Source organism: Macrobrachium nipponense, chromosome 9, assembly GCF_015104395.2.
Source record: "Macrobrachium nipponense isolate FS-2020 chromosome 9, ASM1510439v2, whole genome shotgun sequence".
Taxonomy (NCBI): domain Eukaryota; kingdom Metazoa; phylum Arthropoda; class Malacostraca; order Decapoda; family Palaemonidae; genus Macrobrachium; species Macrobrachium nipponense.
Genome location: NC_061110.1, coordinates 23167323 through 23189091, shown reverse-complemented (window position 1 = coordinate 23189091; position 21769 = coordinate 23167323). Strand labels below are relative to the sequence as shown.

The 21769-nt window shown below is 37.4% G+C and overlaps 2 protein-coding genes and 1 pseudogene across 2 annotated transcripts in view; all 3 read right to left on the bottom strand.

The window, feature by feature from the left end:
- LOC135218407 (GATOR1 complex protein NPRL2-like) overlaps positions 1 to 1036 on the bottom strand; it is a 38016-nt gene extending 36980 nt beyond the window's left edge. Inside the window, exon 1 of the mRNA XM_064254707.1 lies at positions 954 to 1036. The gene's annotated coding sequence lies outside the window, so the exon portion shown is untranslated. The remainder of the gene's footprint in view (positions 1 to 953) is intronic.
- A 1933-nt stretch (positions 1037 to 2969) lies between these two features.
- On the bottom strand, positions 2970 to 10669 carry LOC135218506 (small ribosomal subunit protein eS12-like). Its single transcript, XM_064254870.1, has 6 exons — positions 10554 to 10669; positions 7701 to 7739; positions 3882 to 4013; positions 3535 to 3739; positions 3296 to 3374; positions 2970 to 3037 (listed from the first exon to the last, which is right to left on the bottom strand). The coding sequence occupies exons 2-5, from the start codon at positions 7715 to 7717 to the stop codon at positions 3309 to 3311; spliced, it is 420 nt and encodes a 139-aa protein (XP_064110940.1). The 5' UTR covers positions 7718 to 7739; positions 10554 to 10669; the 3' UTR covers positions 2970 to 3037; positions 3296 to 3308.
- A 2684-nt stretch (positions 10670 to 13353) lies between these two features.
- LOC135218034 (uncharacterized) lies at positions 13354 to 21523 on the bottom strand (annotated as a pseudogene).
- Between the last annotated feature and the right edge of the window lie 246 nt (positions 21524 to 21769).

The window sequence follows — 21769 nt, the reverse complement described above, 5'->3', positions numbered from 1 at the left end:
GGTATAGGTGGGAAAAATAAATTACCATAAAGGTAATAAACTGTGCAGAGCTGTTCCCTAGTTTTACCCCACCCCTTTCTATAGTATTATTGTCAACAGATTTCACTAATAAAAATATCTCCATGTGGAGCTCTTCCTTGGAATTACAGTTAGCCTAACCCATAACAACCTCCGCTATCCATGTCTATTGCTAAGCTAACCACAAAGACAAGGTAAGATCCGACTTCATAAATGAAGTTAGGTTAGTGGGAGCGAGTGAATACTATCAGTAGACCGCCAATTTTCAAAGAAAAAAATATCCGCGGACCATGAATTTTCAAGGGGAAAAGATTGTTAATGTGTGCTGTCAGTAAGAAAATGGCTGAACGGCGTTTTGCGCCTTATCCGCATACTTAAATATTCTTGGCAAGCTCATTTGTTCTGGGTCAAGATCAACTGGATACTTAGATACCTAGTAGGTAGGAGCTGTAACTGCGTACCGCGGATACGGAAACAACCGGTTAGTGCACATACGTAGCCTAAAGTACACCAGGTATCTGATTTTAACTTTCTTACTGTGACTTCCTCACCTTAGCCCTGGATTCCCATTGGGGATTAGGCTAGGCTACCTTAAGGATTACGATATTACTAGGTACTAGCTAACCTGACTTTGGCTGTAGTATAGGTATAGGCTACATATCAGCAAAGCATTTCTCCTATGTAAGGAGATATCAAATTCGTCAGTATCACATGAAAAACTGCCTCTAGGTAGTAGGAAGGTACCTACTACCTATTTAAAATTTGCATTAGCTACGACCATCCGACCTGCAGCAACCCCATTCTGTCAAGTCTTCCACGGTAAGCTGCAGCTACCATACCAAACTAATCTTCAAATAAATTGGTAATGGTTTGAGCATGTACTTGCCTTGACTGTAACTGAAAATTAGTTTGCAATTTGAAATGAAATACACTACCTTATAGCTATGTTTGAAATACGGTAGGACTGAAGGGCAGAACTCAGCTGCGGCCGTTCAGCATATTAGTAGTAATCGGTGAGATATGCATTTGAAACGGCTCCCTATAGGGTTCTATTTTTCCTTCGTGTTTGCTTAGTTTTTTGTATTTTTTTATTTCGGTAATACCACGGTTCTTTTTATAAAATATTTCCTATTTACAGCTTCTCCCCTCAGTAGATCTGCAAATAAGCGTAGATTGGCTATTAATTCCTCATTTTCCTGATATGGCTGTTGGACAAACTATATCAATTTCTAATCTCATTGTATGCTGGACAGTAGAGTAAGAAATGTTCTAAATTTTAATTTTTTTTCCTCGCAGCACGAACCTTTTGTATCTTCTCCTTCTATTCTGTATCTGACATTTGATCCTAGTGTAGCTACAGTAGTCTGGGCCCCCTTGTCAGTATTGTTCGTACCTGATTTCTTCTTGTTTTCCGTAGATTTCCAATGCTGTCTTAATTGTCATTATGCATTTCTTTCTATCATGTTTTCCTGTCCTAGTTATCTATTATTTCTTTTAGTTGTTTACCTTTAAGTACTTTAATTTTACTTGAGTTTGTGTGGACGGTAATTCTTTCATATATTCTTTTACTCGCATTATTCAGGGGATGGTTTTCATCCTGCACCAGTTTACTCGTCCTTGCTTATTTAGGTCACCTTCGTTCGCTATTTCCATATGGGTTTTTATTGCTCACCTCATTTCTTCAAGAGTACGTCATAGCATTAATCCATTGATCTGCATATAAGTTTGTATGGTACTTTTACGTTACATGAACCAGTAGTTATTCAGCAACACGGGACCGACTGTTTTACGCGACTTCCGAACCACGTCAAGAGTGAACTTCTATCACCAGAAATACACATATCCAACTCAATGGAATGCCCGAGGATTGAACTCGCGGCCATAAGTGGCAGGCCAAGACCATACCGACCAAGTCATTGAGGCGCTGCCACTATCCTATTATTTTTTAAACGTGTTGCATTTTCTAATTTTTCTATTATCAGGTATTATTTTAAGAGTTGCCTAAACACGATATGAAATTGCAACATACAATGAAGCCTAGACTTTGTCATTGTATATATCTTTGCTACTACACTTATTACCTGTGCATGTAGCCAATATTTAATCATGACCTCTATGAGCCTTTTTCTGTTTACACTCAAATGCATGTTGGATGTCTATTGATATAACAAATAACGGGTCCTTTCTTTTCGTTTCTTGTATGCAACATTCTATTAAATTATCAATTCGTCTTGTGTGGTAGAAGTATATTGTAGTTAATTTTTCCTGATTTCCATGAAAATTTTACGGTGTTTGTTGGTGAAATTATTGGCGTAAGATCTGACTGTGGGGTATTTCTTGGATGAAACTTTTTCTAAAATCAGCTGCTGTATTTTCCTACCTTCCAAGAGCAATGCCGTACTAAAAACAGTGCAGTAAAATTGCAATTGAATTAGGGGAAAAGGAATATGGCAAGATTTTGAAGACTTGGCCGATGAAATAGGAATTTTTATGGTTTGTATGGTGCTTTTACATTGCATGGAACCAATGGTTATTCAGCAATGGGACCAACGGCTTTACATGACTTCTGAACCACATCGAGTGAACTTTCATCACCAGAAATACACATTTCACTCCTCAATTGAATGGCAGAGAATCGAACCCGCGACCACCAAGATGGAACGCAAACATATCAACCAAGCAACTGAGGGGCTATTAACACGACGGAGTTGAGTCACGGGACGGTAATGTTAATAGCCTGTCAGAAACACCACCATGAAAACTTGACTGACGCAGTTCAACCAACAGTAAGTTAAGACAGCAATATAAAATGGAATATTAGATTACACAATTGGTCATAAAGCAATTGAATACAGTCTTAATAACTCCCATATAGGGTAAAGCTGGCATATGAATGTTTCCAATATTTCTTCTCGATATCAAAAGGTTCAATTGAAAATACCAAAATGCAATTTTTTTTTTTTTTATTTTTTATTGTTTCCTTTGAGGCGATGTAGTTACTTCGACAGCGAGGACTTTCCTGCAGGAAGAAATAACTTAAGTTTTTTAGCTGTCCTCCAAATGACCTAAACACACTTATGCTAAACATTCTCAGCCTCATTAAATCAGTTTTTTGCCACCACAGGTATTCTGGATAATTGAGTTTCATCATAAAAGTCTAACTGAAGCACTAAATATAACACTAAACAATCTTATGTAAAATTTTCACTTTCATTAAATATATATAATTATATATTTCTTCAAATCCATTAATAAGTGATAATTGTATACTACTTACCATTCAATCTGTTTTATTGACCTTTGCTCTTGAAATACTCATTAACAACATCATGGGCCTGAGTTTCCTTACCCCAATCCTGAAGATTAGAGGAAAAGATTAATACAGTAAATTACCCTTATACCATTTTCTTCACCTTGCAACTTGAGTCACCCTAACCTTTCACATTTTATAATAAAAACTATTAGTTTCATTTATAGGTTACAAAAGTGTCACCCAACAACAAAACAATAACATACCGTCACAACGATGCATGAGCAGCCAACAACTTTCCTGGCCTTGCCTTCTCTGTCAATCTTGCACAAACCAGCCCACTCACCAAGCATCTTGTTGTTATCAACTTTAAGTAACTTGATTTGATGTTCTTGGCACAAAGCTTCGACGAGCTTAGAATACCCAGGCTCATCACAGTTGTTGGCCAATAAGCACAACAGTGCCTGACGTCTGGAACGGAGTAGGTTTCATTATTAAGTGCAAGGAACCAATCTAAACACTGGGTTATATATACATTTTAAACACTGAAAAACTGAACTTAAAACTCCAGTGCTAAAAGGTAAATTTAGCAATCATTAAGATTTTCCCTTACTTATCTAAAGCCTTTACAGCTTCGTGCAGTCCCCTTGCAAGGCCATCTGCCATCAAAGCTTGCTTTAGTACCTCCTGGACAGCGGTGTTCAAGTCCATTGGGCCACCAACAGCGACCGCAACGCTAACGTCTCTGTTTAATTAAGAGAAAAAACAATTACCCTGGCAGGAAAGGTAAAGCACAGCAGAGAAATCTACCACACCATACAAGCATCTTAAAATTAATTCAAAAGGTTAATGTAATTTAATTTTTTCAGATTACACTAAAACCCAATATCTTAATCTTTTTAAAGTATACTGTATTTTTTCTAACTATACAAACCTGAGGTCCTTTACATTAGGAATCACCTCCAGCAAAGCTAGAAACTGCAACTAGACTTTCATAGCAAGGTAGTTCGGTAGATGAACTACCACCCAGAAAGGGAAGCTCCGCCCTCCCAAGCGTATGTATTCTGCTTTGCTTTTGGTCCAGGAATACCAGAATGAGGGGAGCCTTATGTGTAAAGAAACTCACGTTTGTATGGTCAAGAAAAATAAAATTTACATTGAAAAATTGTGATTTGTTCCTAGACAATACACCACCCATCGGTCCTTTACCTTAGGAAAACTTATACTTGGTGGAAGGATTCTGATGTAAGTCGGGAGAGCTGATTGGAGCTTGCTCACCCTGATTTGTGCCCTGGTCGTAAGAGCTAAGGTTTGAACAGCGCCTCTGATGACTTGGTCTGACAAATCATCAGACATCTGGGCTTTCTTCCCATGATGGACAAGGAGTATCGTAAGAAAAAATTAATCTTCAGATTGGGATGTGTGAGACTACACAGAGGCTCGGACATTCAGGGCGTTTTGGTCGGACCAAGACCCTGACACAGCCCTAGTCTTTGAAACGAACTTCTAGACCTAGCAGAACAGCAGGGACCAAGGATCCAGTCCCCTGGCTCCCGATTCTGTGGGTCTGGGAACCGAGAACTGAACCCTCAAGTGAGGGATGGCCGACGAGAGAAATCTCCGCTTCCCTAGAAGTGGGAGGCAGGACTCAAAATTTCATGTGGTGAATTTGAGAGAGAGAGAGAGAGAGAGAGAAGAAGAGAGAGAGAGAGAGAGAGAGAGAGAGAGAGAGAGAGAGAGAGCACCTGCAAATACATGTACCATGATCTGGGTCACAATCACGAGTGAAGGAGCCAAGAATTCTGCAGTCTCTTTTGCTATATGGTAAGGATGCATGAATTACATGGCACAGTGCCAGTAGGAACATGGGAGAATCAGCAATGCACTACTTGGAAGATGGTTAGTATCTGTGTCAACACTAAATTGACTGGCTTAGATAACTGCTTCAAACTTAGCACACCCCACCCACCTCACAAAAGGGAGTGTGGTGTGAGGCACATCTTATGAGGCAATGCTCTAATGTAGGACGGCAAATTGTGGAAGTGTACCTACTCACATACTATGCCCAAGAGCTGCCTTGCAGAAGGAAGGGAGGGAGCCAGTCACTGAACCACTGACCCTTAGGATAAAAGCTTTTTATTCAACAAAAGCTTGAGACTACACAAACAGTGAGCAACATTCACATTCCTGGGGGTATAATGAGATAAGGAAAGCCTAGTACCACCAGTCCTCATTACCTATGAATCAGAATTCTTAGTAAGCTAAAAATGGACCAATGACCCTGGCTGCACACTGACTAGGACTGTTCAAATATAGAACACAAAAGGCCAAGCACTGGGACTGATGAGGTCATTCAGCGCCAACCCAGATATTGATAGTAAAAGACCTGAAGGTTTAACAGGAAAACCACATAGTTGCACTACAAATCAACAATTAGAACAGGGTGGAAAGTTAAGATGGCCAAAGGCACGCTGCAAATAACTTTATTCCTACAGTGCATTGCAAGAGGTGCACTGATTGCACTACCATCCCCTTTATGGGGTAAGAGACTGCACATATGCTTGATCCAAAGACCTTGACAGAACTGCAAAAGATGATGAGCGGGCTTTAGCCCAATCTGGCGTCTGCATACGCCCCTAAACAACAGGGAGATCCTTGTAAATGCAGAGGCGCAAACAGCTCAAAGGCACCCAGCTCAAACCCAAGGGGACTAAAGCTCAGCAACTTCTTGCGAATTTTTGCTTCAATTATGGTCCGAGGACTGAGAAGTAAAAGTACCACCCAGAAAGGAAGAAGAGGCTGATTAATCCTTAACGGACGGATTGATCCTTGGGAGTGTGTAGTAATAACAGGTTTGGACTGGTGGATGGACTGATCCTGTAGTTAACAATATTACGCAACATCAATCTGGAAAGAATCAGGCGGGATAGAAGTGCCAATAATTTTATAGGCCATAAATTCACTTATGGCAACTTTTATACTGACTAAGATCCTGAGTATGGGTGTCTCAGGACTCTCACAAGACGGCTTTTTGTAAATTTGTTCGTAAATATACCAGAGGTTGCTGTTTTTAGTTCTAAGTTGTAAATGTAATTTTACAAAGAAAATTGCAATGAAATATTAGAAAAAACATGTAAAAGTAGAAAAAAAAGTTACTGAATCTTTGTTCTTGGTTAATTTATGTAAATATTTTCAATAAATATGCCAGGGATTTGTTACTGCTTTTATTTCTTATAGTATTTTGATAGTGTGAACAGTAATGATAATTTTACAAAATTAATTTATTTATTAGAAAAAACATATGCAAGTTGGTAAAATTTACAATTGTCTTGTAATTGAGGCCCTGCAAGGGGTGGTAAATAGTAATTTTCAACTTCTTGTGGAAGGTAAGGAAAATTTTTAAATTTTTTTCTTTCACCCTGTACATTTGCACATCTTACTCTTTCCATTGATGTTTTTTTTTTTTTTTTTCGTGAATTGGCCAACCTCAAAGTTTACCTGGCCCGAGGAGCTGCATATTGATATATTTACCAGTCCAGTAAAGGTTAAATAAGCATCATATTCAACAAATTGGGAACCAAATGTCAAAGTAAAGACTAGAAGACAACTAGTATAAGCAGTGGAGAAACATTTGGCCAGACAAAATATGCAGAAGAATGGCCACTAAATAACTCATAGGATACAGAAGTTACAGCAGCTGCTGAAAATTCTGACTTTAAGGAAGTTCCCCAAATCCATCACACTTCTTATTACAAGGAGAGAGCCTCTCCATCAACTGTTCTTGATAAAATCTATAGACTGCACACCCTGAGGGAACCATTAAGCAAACGGCAGCAGAGATCAAGGGAAGAAAACTGGACATTACGCAAGACGATATATGTCAGAAAGGTAACAAGGCAACAACATGCAATCATGTCCACTGCATCTTAGTTGTTAACAAAGAACTTAATACACAGAACCAACACTTGCTCCATTTTACCATTAGGAGAAAAGTAAAGGACCTAACTAACCTCCATAATAAGCAAATGTAAATAGGGTTCTTTTCAGACAAGCCAACAATATAGGAAGTGATGGGTAAATAGGTGGTACCACAACCTTCCATCTATCTGTTATTACACTAACTTGTCTACCATCAGCAAAGAAACCATCTCCTGCTGAAGTACATATGGCTTATATTCTCTGATGAACAATTAAATATGGATTTAATGGACAACTATTAAAATTTGGTGCTATTTACAAAAAGCTGTAGTCTGTGTAATAACTTAGAGCACCAAATATTTCATAACATGAAATTGCAAACTAGAAAAAGATGTGTCCAATTATGAATGACTGAACAAAAATGACTACCAAATTATACAACTCTAAAGTACAAATTTACTCATTAAAGTAAGTCTGACCATATAGTACTACGAACATATATATTCAAACTTACCCTTCCCCATCAGACATGCTGAATTATTAGGACGTCCTCCTGAAAAATAAAAATTGCAATTCATTAATTTATTACCTGCACTACACATCCCTCATATGCTAACATATTCTGGGGATAGTTCGTAACACTAACACAGCCTAACCTATTTTATAATGACTACACAAAATATCTACATCTATTATAGAAAGTAAAATTATAAATAAATAAATTTACAAATTGGCTATTGGTACAGCAGCCTACAGAGATCCATTACTGTAGAACTAATTGAATAGCCCATACTACTAACTTTGTTGCTGATGTTACTGAGTAGCCTAAAGCTGAACTTGTAACACTCCCTAAGGGCACTTGGCTTTTCACAAAAATTCTAAATCATAATTTTGGTTAAATGTAATATTGTACCCAGGAGACCTCATTTCATGGAAATTTACAGAACAGAATGTACTGAGCACATTTAAAAAATGACAGGTCTTTCAATGAGCTGTATGTTTCCCAACATACAACCCTTCGGTCTTTACATAAAGGATTTCTTTACAAATGATTATACTTTCAGCACGAGTAATATGAAATACATTTACAGTTTATAACCTTATTCTAGAGTTAAACTAATATTTAAATATTAAATATTGCCTAGCACTCTGGCATCCGAAAATTGCTAATTTCCTCTGCCCATGTCCCGCTAGCAGCCAGCATTTACCACTAATGTAAAGGAAATGGTACCAGTGTCTAGGAGTATAAATTTCTTGCAGACTTAACACAGCAAATAAGGGGAACAACTGACTGGACTAGTGGATCCAGTTTCCACTGTGTGAAGCTCGAGACCTCTATTCTCCTTTCAAAGTATTTTCTCCCAAGTTAGAAATTAGGGTCATATTTTTAAGATTAAACAGAGGTTAATGAAAGTCTGGCTCTATGCAGTTCACACATACCTCCATGACGCTTTCAAAATTTTTTACTTACAACTCTGAATATTTAGAAGATTGACGCGATCTCGATGTTGTGGAATCGCTTGTGTCAATACACTTCCCACTCCATGTGCTAAATCCGCACACCACTTGTACTCATAGACTGCTGGGGCACTTTCTTCACATAAATCGTAAACAATGACTTTCCACCCACAACTTATCCAAGAAAACTACAATTTTTTTGGTAGAATAAGAAGCATGCACGAGATAATTATTTAAATAAATAGTTAAACGGCAGTATAAGGTCATGAATTGCATAAAACTTTCAACACATGATTATTAATTATTCATTGTTGGAAAAGTAAATAGATTCCTGACTCAAATATCAACAGTTTTGTTGTGAACAGTACCTACAGCATTGTTCGCGCTCTTCCATTGTTAATCAGTGTTGCCAATTGGTGTGTTTACCCTCCAAACTGGGTATTAGACTTACACAAAACCAAGGAAATATGTGAAATTAGCGTATCTACTTGTAGTACATATACATAATAAAGTAATTTCATCATTATTGCAGATTTAACAGTTTGTAAATGCATCGGTGTATGCATGAAGCTCTACTTGATTGGCAAAGTTATTTTGCCGTCTGCTTAGGTTGCAGAAAAGGGATAATAGAAAGTAAAGTTAAAGTGAATAATAAGTAAAGTAAACAATTAAGGGAATAAAGCTTTGCACCTCATATTTTAGTTCATATGGTGCTTTCATATATCACATTATGTTGACAAAACTTCAATCTTCTTAATGGTATGATTAAAGATGTGATTGTATTCTTGTTTTAACAATTAAAATATAGTGAATAAGGCTGATCCACACAATGACGATGGATCCACTGCAGTGTTTCCCACTACTAGCCTAATCATTATTGAAGTTTCTGGGCAACATTTCTTCAACATTTTACTAAACTTGGCATCTAAAAGTATTTTAATGGCTTCTTAAACCAAATTATCAATAAAATACAGAAACTAAGTATAAGGACATTTTTCCTTCTACCTAAGTCGTATGAAGCCAACTGGAACATTATTTTTTTCACGATAAGGAAAAATTCCGTAAGCGCACAAGGTACTAACTCACTAAAAGGGTACAGGTCCCTATTACATACCTAAATAGGTAAAACCTTTCCTATAATAGCAGGTCATAACCTAAACAGATCTTACGTACCTAACCTAACTGGACATCGTAACCCAAGCCAAACCCAACCGCGTTCCCACACCGGCGGTAACCAGATCGGCGACTGAGGAATCAGGCCGATCAACCATAATCATTTTACAGTGAATGCAAATCTAAAAATGACAAATTTGCAAAGTAAGTAAGTTATACCAGTTACTACTATTTGGCCACGTGTTAGAAGGAAGGACATAACCTACAGCTGCCCTAAGAGACAACAAATTCGGCAAAAAATTTTGAAAATTAACTGACACAAGGCAGAAAACCGAGGAATGATTCGTTTAATTGATTAAGTTTTAGGTTCTTTACAGTTTAAAATATAAAGCAGCCTATAACATCAACACCCGCCACAGGCCATAGTATTTACAAAGATCGTACAACAATCAGATCAGTCAGAAAACGAAAAAGAACCTGCAAATTTCGTTATTCGTCTGAAACGGGTTACCATATTGAAAACTTTTACATACCCCTACACAAACTCAAACTAGAAAGTTAAATTTCCGTGACACAAGCTACATTTCCTTGCGGCAGGGGATGTCAACAATGTGACATTGCCAAGTTACTACGAACATCCGTCTAATATTTGCTTATTTAACCTTATTTCCCACGAAATGTAAACAATTGAGCAAGTAACATCCACTACCAACTTTCTTATACTTATAATCAAATGGTTAACGAGGTTCCCATATATAAAATAAGCAAGATGAAACACGATATATGGTATACTTACGAACGTTAACGTTACTACACAAAATCTTTCACATGAAGACCGCCTCAACGTATCTTCAGTAGTTCGTAAACATTGGAACAGATGAGCGCCGGGAAGCGTAGGAGCTTAAACAAACAGATTTATGTCTGATAACAGGAATAAGGAAATAAAAAAAAAGTCATGGTACAATACAAAAAGACGAAGCATAATTTATATACTGTTAAAAATGTTTGATCTACGAAGAAAAGTGTATTTATGATATAATTAGATTTCGGAAAAGCCCACAACTACCACATGGAGAAAAATAATAAATTCACAATAACAAAATATAAAATAAAGCCAAACAATTAATGCAACACCTGAGATTTACGAGGAGGACGTGGCATAAATTGACATAGGGTAAAACTGGAAAATAGTGGTATGATGCAAGGATGCACAAGTAAGAGCAAATGTCACATATAAAATTATAAAACTAGAGGAAGATACTGAAGATGGTCTGAAAATGAAATACTACCATATGTGCACTTTTCTCTGCAAAAGGTGACCTCATGATTGTTATACATATCGAGGAAGCCAGATAAAAGTAAAACGTTAGAGGGGGTCGTGTAAGGATAATGCCTTTTCTATATATCTGTAAGTGTTACATAATAAAAAAAATGGAATGTTATTCCATATATATAAAAACTAAACCTATGATTAATTAAAACCAGTGACCCAAGAGGTCAACCAGATTGCTTGCAGCAATGTGATCAGACCAGATAAAGTAGGCTAAGATGACGTGTTGTAATCAGTGTCTAGTTGTTGTCACCTGTGGTCATTCATTTGTTTGTAAACTGTAGTCCAAGGTCTTGCTTGAGATAAACACCGTGACCTATAATTCAAACGGCCTACGTGACTTGTAATCTATGTCATCTGTGTGTATGTTCGTATGTTCGAGCTACTGTCTGCTTCCTTTATGATTTGTAAACCAGATGGTAGAGCAGAAGTCATCAAGCTATCATCATTAGAAGACCTGTCCAATTTTATCTGATTCTCATCATGTAGAAGTGATCAAGCCATCATCATTGGCAGACCTGTACAAATTTCATCATGTAATTTCAGAAGAATAGATGTATTTTTGTACTCAGTTTTTTCTACTAGAAACCTCACATCAGAAAGAGATTGAATGAACTTAGAAACTATCATCATGAGTGTAAAACATCTCCGTCGTCATAACCAAAGAAGATATTGACTCCATGAGTTATCATCAAACCCCAAGACACTCCAATGAGTATGGAAGTCATAACCAACCGACTTAGCGTAAAATTATCGCAAGTCTAACAGGGCGCCTTATTAAGCTGGCTACACACGATCAAGTAAACTTGACAAGTATGCTTGATCAAGTGACTTGTTCAAGCAAACTGGACCGTCTGTATGGTGAGACTTGATCAAGTATTAGACTTGACAAGTCGCTTGAGGCATGATTGAATTTGAATCATGTCGTCAAGTCAAGTCTTGACTTGTTCAAGTCAACTGGACCGTGTGTACCAAAGACTTGATCAAAGTTGAGGGTGTCAAGTTTATGGTTTAATTCCATTAAAAAAATATATATATTTTTCAGGTTAATACTAATTCAGCCGCATCAAAGCGAACCAAGATATGCAGAATTGAAACCTCCTGATGCTTTGGATGGTAATTCCTCAAGTAATAGCAGTCTTGCATCATATGTTTCTAATTTTACGCCGTAAAAATAGTTAGGTGAACGTAATTATAGTTTCAAAGTTAATGTTCATACATGAGGTCATGGTGATAACTAAATAAATACACGAAATAAGTGTATTATTGTTGAATTTCATGCTTATTTTCTCCATTTTTACATTGTATTAAATAATGATATATCACAAATTGAAAAGGGAATACACGAAATAGGTGTATTATCATAGCATTGGATTTTTGTTTACATTTTTCCTATGTATTACATATAATGATATATCACAAATTGAGATTAAATTAGGTACATGGAAATAAATGTTCATTATTGATATGTCCTTATTTCTGTCCCTATTTTCTCAAGGCGTTGAATAGAAATACAGTTAAAATTTGAAGGAGTTTGTTAAATGAAGTGAGTATTATTTCTATAGATACGATGATTTGCTGACCTTCAAATAGTCAACCTTCAAAACCTCGAAAATTGCACGGCAGGTATCTGGAACTATGTAGCTCATAGCTTGTGGTGAAATTATGGTAGAGTATTTAAGATCTTCATAGCTTCTTCCAGTAGCAAGAAATCGCAGTGTTGCAGTCAATCTTTCGTGGGGAGAAATTGCTTCTCTCATGTTTGTAGTGGTCTTCGCAATTAGTGGTGTTACCTGCAGTGACAGCAGATGTAAGTATGTCGCTTCGTTCATTCGAAGGTAGTTGTGCCAATCACGTGGATAAATCTTCAACTCAGCCAATATGTTTTCCTCTTCTTCACCCACTCTTTGCACCACTCCCGCCGGTTCTTTCTAGTTGCCTTTCGCTTGGCCACAATACAGAAAGCTGCCAAAGCAAGAGCGTCGTCGTCGTCTGCACTCGACATTGTTGTGATTTCAACTGAAGACTTGTCAAGCATACCTGACCGTGTGGAGGCGAAGGGAAATATCACAATACTTGATGAAATACTTGATCAAGCATACTTGTCAAGTTTACTTGATCGTGTGTAGCCAGCTTTATACGAATGCTAGCTGCTATGTACCGGCTCCTACGTACCACTTGTTTGGCTTATATGTACCATTGTTGGGCTGCTATGTACTGGCTCTTATGTACCACTACTTTGGCTTGTATGCACCAAACAAGGCTGCTATGTACCAGATACCAAGTAAGGAAATAAGAACACACAAGGAGATAAAACACAGAACCATAAACATATTGAAATTGTATACATTTATTAAAAGTTGTGAAGCAATAAAATTCAGCAAGCTGCACATTGTTAATACAATGTTTGTTGTCATATTTCATCCAAACAACACAACCATAAACACAAAACCATACAATAATAATAAACATATTAAAATTGCATACAATAATTAAAAGTTGTCAAGCAATAGAATTCAGCATGCTACATTGTTGATACATTCTTATTCATCTACATGATCCATCAGTTCGGCACAGCGGTTTAGAAAGTCTGATGTTGATATGAATTCGTTCTCATATTTCATCCAGAGGTCATCAAGGGCAATTTGCTTTTTGACAGCATGCTTCCTTTGGTATCTGGGCATTTTCTCTTGTTTAACTAGTTTTACAATGATGGGAATTCTACTGGCTTCATCATGGAGAATACTAGTTAAGAAGTACATGTTAACTGAATTGGTTTTTGCTACTCTGTTAATCGCATGGTGCCACCCTTCTACATCGTTGTTAGTCCGAACAGGGCGTTTGTAACAGCTCCAAGAATGTGGAGGATGCATCTCATTCCTGATCCATATATATAGTAGTAATGAGATCTTTTTAATCGTTGATCAGGAAGTGGCTGGCTAGTGATATGGCGAAAAGCTGGCTCTATATGTGATGGAGGTAAGTTTGGCAGCGCTATTAACATGCTGAATGAATTGTCTTACAGCGAGTTGATTAATATAGGCATTTTGTAGACTAAGTGTTTTTACTCTTCGGTACACTGCTTGGGCCCAGTGAAACCAGCAGCCATGAATGGAAGCCTCGGGAAGGCACACTCGCACTGCCGACCATAGTGCTATCTCAAAATCCACAACAACTTCACAAACTGATGTTGGTGTTAACTCAGTGATTTTTCTTAGGACAGCTACGTAGTCCTTTTTCTTTCTTCTTGACATTAGGGCAAAGCACAATGGAACCTGTTTCAAAATTTCATCCTTCTTTATAAAACTGTGGACACTTAAAAGTTGAACAAAAGGGGTACGAACAAGTTTAAAAGTGCCGTCCACGTACTACCAAGTTTTAGACTTGGACATATGTTGCAACTGAATAGACGTTGCAAATATGAGATGCCGTTGCCCATTTTCAAATAGATCAGCCTGAAGAAAGTCCTGGGGAACATGATCTCTGTTTAATTCAAAACTGGTATCTTCAGGGTGTTTTGGACGTTGTCCTTTTCTGGCGCGATTGGTGCATCTGACTAGTGTGTTTATATTTGGTAAGGGAACATCTGAATTTTCACAGCTTGAGAGTACTTTCTTTACTATTTCCCCAGATGATGCAAATGGGCATTCCAAAGCTGACTTTTTAACGAAAGCTCGTGTTGATGCTTTGAGTTCAGCACAAGGATCCCCAGGATGTGCATGTTGGCGGTGTCCACTTTTGAAGTTCATTGTTCCTACTTACTGTGAAATTGTTGCATAGCACTTTTTACCACGGTAGCTGCATATTCATGTTACTGATACAGACGACTCTCGCTTCCTGGTGTACGTAAAACCCAATGAATCAGCGAGGAGAGAGCTGCCTTTTCTTGTTCCACTGGAAACAATTTTGTAGGTCACAGGAGTGTCTGCAAGGATAGTTGTCGGTAACGCTTCATCAGCTAATGAGGTTTCTGCAACTGGAGTGATGTTATCAATAGGAAGTATGATATTGAAGTCATTGGGTGTGTTGTTGATTGTTGCAGGCTGCTGTTCAACTGGGAAGGCATCAGAAGGATCATCGGCATCGGCACCTGAGATTATGTTGACGCATTCAAATGAAAGTGAGGACCACCCCCCCTCCCAACACACACACACACACCCAAGCCAGCTATATGGTCTTATCAACGGGCTTAGGAAAACAAAAAGATAATTATGAAAAAGATACTAGGAAAACAAAAAGATCATTATAATTGTACCTGAAACTTCCATCCAGTCAGGACAGTCTGGGCAACACCACATGAAAACTTGACCAGCTTTCAATCGTCTGTTTATATTCCGGTACTCAGATTGTGATATTTCTGTACCACATAAGCGGTGGCGCCACTTGTTGCATCCGTCACAGATAAGGGCTTCCTGTCTAGGGCAACAACCCTAAAATTGGTGGCAGCCTACAAAAAGAACTCTTCAACGTCTTCCGAAGAATAACCAGAATAATGAATAATGTATCATATCAGAAGTCAACGACGACGAAAGCAAGAGATTCTTCAAGCAACTTAGTATCATCGTTAGTGAGCGTGCCCCCCCCCCCCCTTTCCCCCCCACCCAGCAGTGCATACCTTCCAAGAAACAAACCTGACGTGTCTGCTTCCTAACGGCAACGCAAGCTTCGTCCTGAGAGATGTCTCTCATTAGAATCATTCAAGATAACAGCACCGTTTATTGACCGTTTCCAGCACTTCAAGAAACAAACCGGACGCGTCTGCACCATCGGATCTTCAAGGACTCAAATCATCCAACAAACGAACAACGCACACGGGGGAAACTCAAGCTAAAACCAGGGTCACCTGCTAAACAGAGAAGGAGGGCCAAGGCCGTATCAAAACACCGTGACTTCCCACAAAATCAAGCTAAGTACAATCCTTTTTATTCATTTGGAGTAACTTTGAGCGCTTCCTTTGCAGGTCGAATTTTCGATGTTCCTGTGGCTGAAGTTACGAGACATTCTTAATCTTACTTTTTTACAGAAATTTTCTACATCATTGGGATTTCACTACTGCGAGTTTTTATCTTTTAGTTTCTGTTTTCAGAAGTTCTACTGAAATATCATAATCATATACTGTGTTAATTTTATCATTTTGGGTGATTATTAATTCTGTACGTAACAAATCATATTAAACATTGAATATGCGTTTACGCAGTGGACGTCTGTATTTATACAGATGCATGGATAGGGTCGTTATGCACCGTAGTGATAAGAAGACACACAAAACAAGTGGAACACCCGCACAAATCTGGATAAATTAGAGGTAACACTAGCTCGGGTCATGACAATAAAGGCTCCTTTGCAAGGTCCCGATCGCAGTTTCAGCCTTGAGTTATGCTTAAAAAATCGAATCTCTATGACTCAACTTAAATTTTAAAAAATACGGCTGGATTGCAAGGAATAACATGTCTGTGAAAACTTTCATTAGGTTAACATACTTAACATTCATATAAACAAATTAACAAAACATGTCTAAATGAGCTGACCTGGATTCCTCAGTATTTCAAATTCTAGCAAAGAATGAAAGTAAACCACAGCAAGTACATATAGTTAATAACAATATGCAGTAGAGATAACTTGTCTTAATAGTAATCGCTCAATTGATAATAGTTCGTCATTCTTACATTCGTTGCTTTATACGTAACCAACAACAACAGAATGCTAAAAACACACAATACGCTGTCGATGATAATAAAGAGAAGAATCCTAATTATTATAAAAAGAAATATGTAAACAGTAGCCCTAAAAATCAGAAACAAACAAATCGTGCTTAAGCAAACTTGGTTACTGTGCCATCTAGCCTAACAGTCAGGGTCAGTCAAATCTGCCGAGTGTTCAAAGCAAAGCACATTCCACATAATAAGCAACTCTAGCGGAGCGGGGAGAGCAATGTTGGATCATTTATGCCAATACCTTTTTGAATTAAAAAGGAATTTTCTTATGAATCACACAACTGTATCAAGTAATCAGAGCAGGTTCTTGTAATTTTAATACAATAAGTTATTATAAGTAGTGGTGGATTAAGCCCGACTGTACGCGCCGTAAAAATTAGAATATCTTGTTTTTATTCCTTTAGTCCACATAATATCCTGTATTTACGGACTCACCGTTTGTTGTTCGAACTTCCCTATTGAGAAGTCCGGAGTATGGTTCAGTAATTGGCAATAACAAGTTAATTGTCGTAGCATAGATCAGATTCAGTACAGGGCGGATAAGCGCACGTTTACAGATACCTATATAGTTATAAAAAACACTGATCTATATCTAGCGTAATTGTAAGATATCCATCTATGGGTATACAAAACATTATCTTACCTCCTGCCAAATAAGGCGTGTTTATCAAAGGAAAATTCTATAAACCTTCTAAAATATTAAAATCCGTTTTGAACAAAAAGAGACAGTTAATCAAATAATAACTTATATAGAGGAACCAATCATTTATCTCATAAATCGTGACATTGTTCAAGCGACCCAACAGAATTCTCCCACAGCCACAGTTGCACTTTGCACGCAAAATCTCGAGACGCATGCACCCTCGAATGTCTTAGTGCGTGTAAAAAGACTTTGCTGGGATCTGAAATTTTAATCCTTCCCGACACTCTGAAATATAACGATTTCCGCAAACAAAGCACTATACACTGTTGACTCACAGCAACAAGTTAATATTGAAGTCTGTAACCATCTTAATACCAATCTAGTGATCCACAAAACCTATATATATACTATATCTTGGATATGGAAGTTATAAATATCGCATTTTTTATTGTTGCTAAATTTAATCGCGCCCGACCAGTCGTATGATGAATCCCTTTTATACTCTATCTAAAGTAATATCCGTAAAGTCATTCAAGCAGAGGGGATTCAGCAGAAATTTTTTTTTATCTTTTATCTGAAATACCAGGATGTTTCTCCACTAGCGAGTGATCTCTGGGGGAAAACGGATGTCATTGAACACAAAATACGGTCTAAGGACAAACATAAAGCTATATACGTACCTTCATATAGACTCCCAATGAAATTTCAAAATAGAGATAAATGACGAAGTTGAAAAAATGTTAGTAATAGGAGTCATTAGATCAAATAGCCCATATAATTTTTCCCTTAAACGTCATGCCAAAAAAGATCGGACTTGGTGTATCTGAGTAGATTTCTGTCGCTTAAACAAGGAAACGACTCCCGATCGTTTTCCAGTGCCATGTACCGACGATATCTTATCTTTGTTAGGTCAGAATAAATTTTTCACCAGCTTGGACTTACTTAAAGGCTTTCACCAGATACCATTAGCTAAGTGAGTGTACCTCATACACCGCCTTCAGCACACTCAGGGGACATTATCAATTTTTATGTATGCCTTCGGTTTACGTTACGCCCCAATTACATTCACCAGAATGATTAATATAGTGTTTGGAGACTTTTAGGGGATACCCTACATGCCTATATGGTTGGTCTTGTAATCTTTTCTAATACCTTAGAAGTACATTCACATAAACTAGAGCTAGTGCTACAGAGACTAAGACAAATAATCTCAGAATAAAATATCTAAATGTGAGTTTTAAAAACCGAACATGTTTATCTAGGTTTTATGTGTCTAGTCAAGGTCTTAAAGTAGTCCATGGTAAGGTGTTGGCTATTCATAACTTTCCGTTACCTATTAACGTTAAGGGGGATACAGCACTTTTGCGCTTTAGTGGGTATTACTATCGTAAGTTTATATGTAACTCGTCAATCACAGCAGCTCCTTTAACAGATCTTACGAAGAAGGGCATAAATTTTTTATGGTCTGAAAAGCATCAACAGGCGTTTGATATCTTAAAATTGGAATTATGCAGCTCACCTATCTTAAAAATCCCTGATTTAAATAAGGAATTTTTTTTTATTATTATTGCAACAGACGCCTCAGACCAAGGGGTAGGAGGGGTACTACTTCAGCAATATGATAAACAGTTCTTTCCTATAGCTTTTTATTCATGTAAACTAAAGCCCTCTGAAAGTAAATATGCAGTAATAAGCAAGGAAGGGCTAGGTATCGTTAAGTCACTAGTACATTTTAAGTTCATAATCTACGGCTATCCTGATAAAGTCCCTACTGACCATAAGTCCCTTACCGAGTTTTTCAAAGGCTTTAATCACAGTCCTAAAGGAACTCGGCGGCATATGATCATTCATGTCTTTGGAGCCAAGATAAGATATCTACCTGGGAAAGCAAATATCATAGCTGACGCATTATCCCGCAATCCCGCACCATCCTGCAAAGAACCATTAGTTGGACTAAAAGATATAGAAACATCCGTGCCTATTGTTAAAACCATACCTGAACAAGAAAATTCATTAACCCAAGAGATCGTGAACATTGAATACCTGGGTTGGAGCGCTGAACTGTTACAAACTGAACAAAGCAAGAGTCAGCAGCAATAAGCAAAACAATAAACACTTTGAACGGAAACAAGGGTCAGCAGCTAAGCAAAACAATAAACACTTCGAACGGAAACCCTAAAGCAAAAGTATATTTAAAGTATGTGTAGCAGAATTATGTAATCAAATATAATATTACATGTAGGTCCGTGACGAGGAAAACCCGAAGAACACAACAGGTGACTAACGACCAGGTAGTAGTAATAATCTCTTTCATACCAATCGTCCTAAACTGGTTGCATTCCAATCCATTACATGGTCATCCAGGGTTCTCTATTATGTCACAGAAAGCCAAGTCACTATTTTACTGGCCTACAATGCTTGCAGATATAAAAAGCACATAACTAATTGTAACATGTGTCATGAAAACAAGGGACACACTAAGACACCTGTCAGTTTAGGGGCCTATCCCGTGCCAAATCAATCCTTGAAAGAATACACGTAGATTTATTAACAGAGTTACGAGTCTGACAGAGGAAATAAACACCTCTTAGACAGTGGGGTAAAAGGCCCACCACGCTTTGGGGCAAGAAGCCCAGGTGGGGGCTTTTTACCCCATCTGATCAGTTGGACGTGTAACCAGTGGAGAAAGATGACAGGCTACAACTTATTTGTCCAATGAATGCAGCTGGAGTTTATCTTTCTCCTATATATATATTGCCTGTAAAAGGATGACTCCACTACTTTTGATCGGCTGCCCATCTGGATCAATTGCTAGATGCACAGCAAATGGCTGGTCTAATGCTGATTGTTTCGAAAACTGGCTACATGACTTTGTTAAAATTGTTAAGCCAAGTCAAACGGAGAAGCACATTGCAATTCCAGATGGCCACCACAATCACAGGACTTTAGCCAGAGAGAATGGAGTAATGTAAAGAAAATTAGTCTACCTTTTTTACTAGTGTCATTCTTGTTCATATGTAAAATTTATCCTTTATTTCTTTTATTTGCGCTATTTTTGATGCTATATAAAGAAAGTAAATTTATCTCTAATTGTGCTATTACAGCTGTTTCATGTAGAGGAAGTGTCAATTTATTTTACAATATTGCTAATTTCAGTTCCTATGAATACCAAACAGTTCCTACGTTTTACAAGAAACTAAGAATTCTTAGATTAATTACTGTATATTTTTCAACATTACTCTTGAATATTTTTGAGTGAGGGTTAAATTTTTTATATTATCAAATATAGACGCCTATTTTTGAATATAAATGGTTCTTTTCATGAAGTACCACAATATCTTAGGTATGGCGCAAAAAGCCACCACCCTGGGCTTCTTACCCAACCATGGGGTAAAAGGCCCCCTTTGTTCTTTTTTTTTTAGGTCATGTTTTTACTATCCTAAATTGCTAACAGCTTCTCATGATTATAATCGTTGATACACCAATAACAAAGCTCTCTAGAAATATATCTATTAGGTCAATAGCAGCAAGACTGTAGATAATATAAGCGTATCTCCTTCAGGGGGATTTTTTACCCCACTCTCCCCTGTAACTATAACCGCATAATGAAACCAGCGAAATACTGGAATATCAAGGAAGCATTTGTATGGATTCCACATCCGTCGTCAGTAACTGTCCGCCACCGAAAATTGTCACTTTCAAGGATACAACCATTCTTGAGAGTTTCTGGAGGAAGAAGATATGGCCGTCTTCAGAAGATGCCACTGCGATTAAGGACTATTATGGAGATAGCCTGAGGGCGAGGAACACACTTGATGCTAATAATGATGACAATAAAAACACAAATTTACTAATAACAGTAAACTTCATTAATACCGATCACAATTTAAGGAGGTCAGCCATGAAAGAGCGTTGATGTTCAGAAGATTTTCTTCGACTACTTGACTATACTTATTTTCGACAACGTTTTTCTTTCCAAACATTGAAAACTTATATCAACTTACATCGGATAAACTTATATCAACTTTATTCAACACAAGCCTTGCATCCAATACTTCAATCAAATTTAACATAGACATTGGGAACACATATTCTAACGAATTTAACTTAATAATAGATAGATTTATTTTAAATAAACTTATAGACAGATCATCGCCTATAGCAGAAAGTAATCGGCACTTCTTCGAAAATCAGAAAATTCAGTGTTTATCATAAATTTCAGTTTCGATTATTTGGTTGCTGGAACAATTAAAACGTAATGAAAAAAAAGTTTTAGAACTTTATAATAAAATTCAGGCATAAGTTTTCCTGTATGTGAAAGTAGT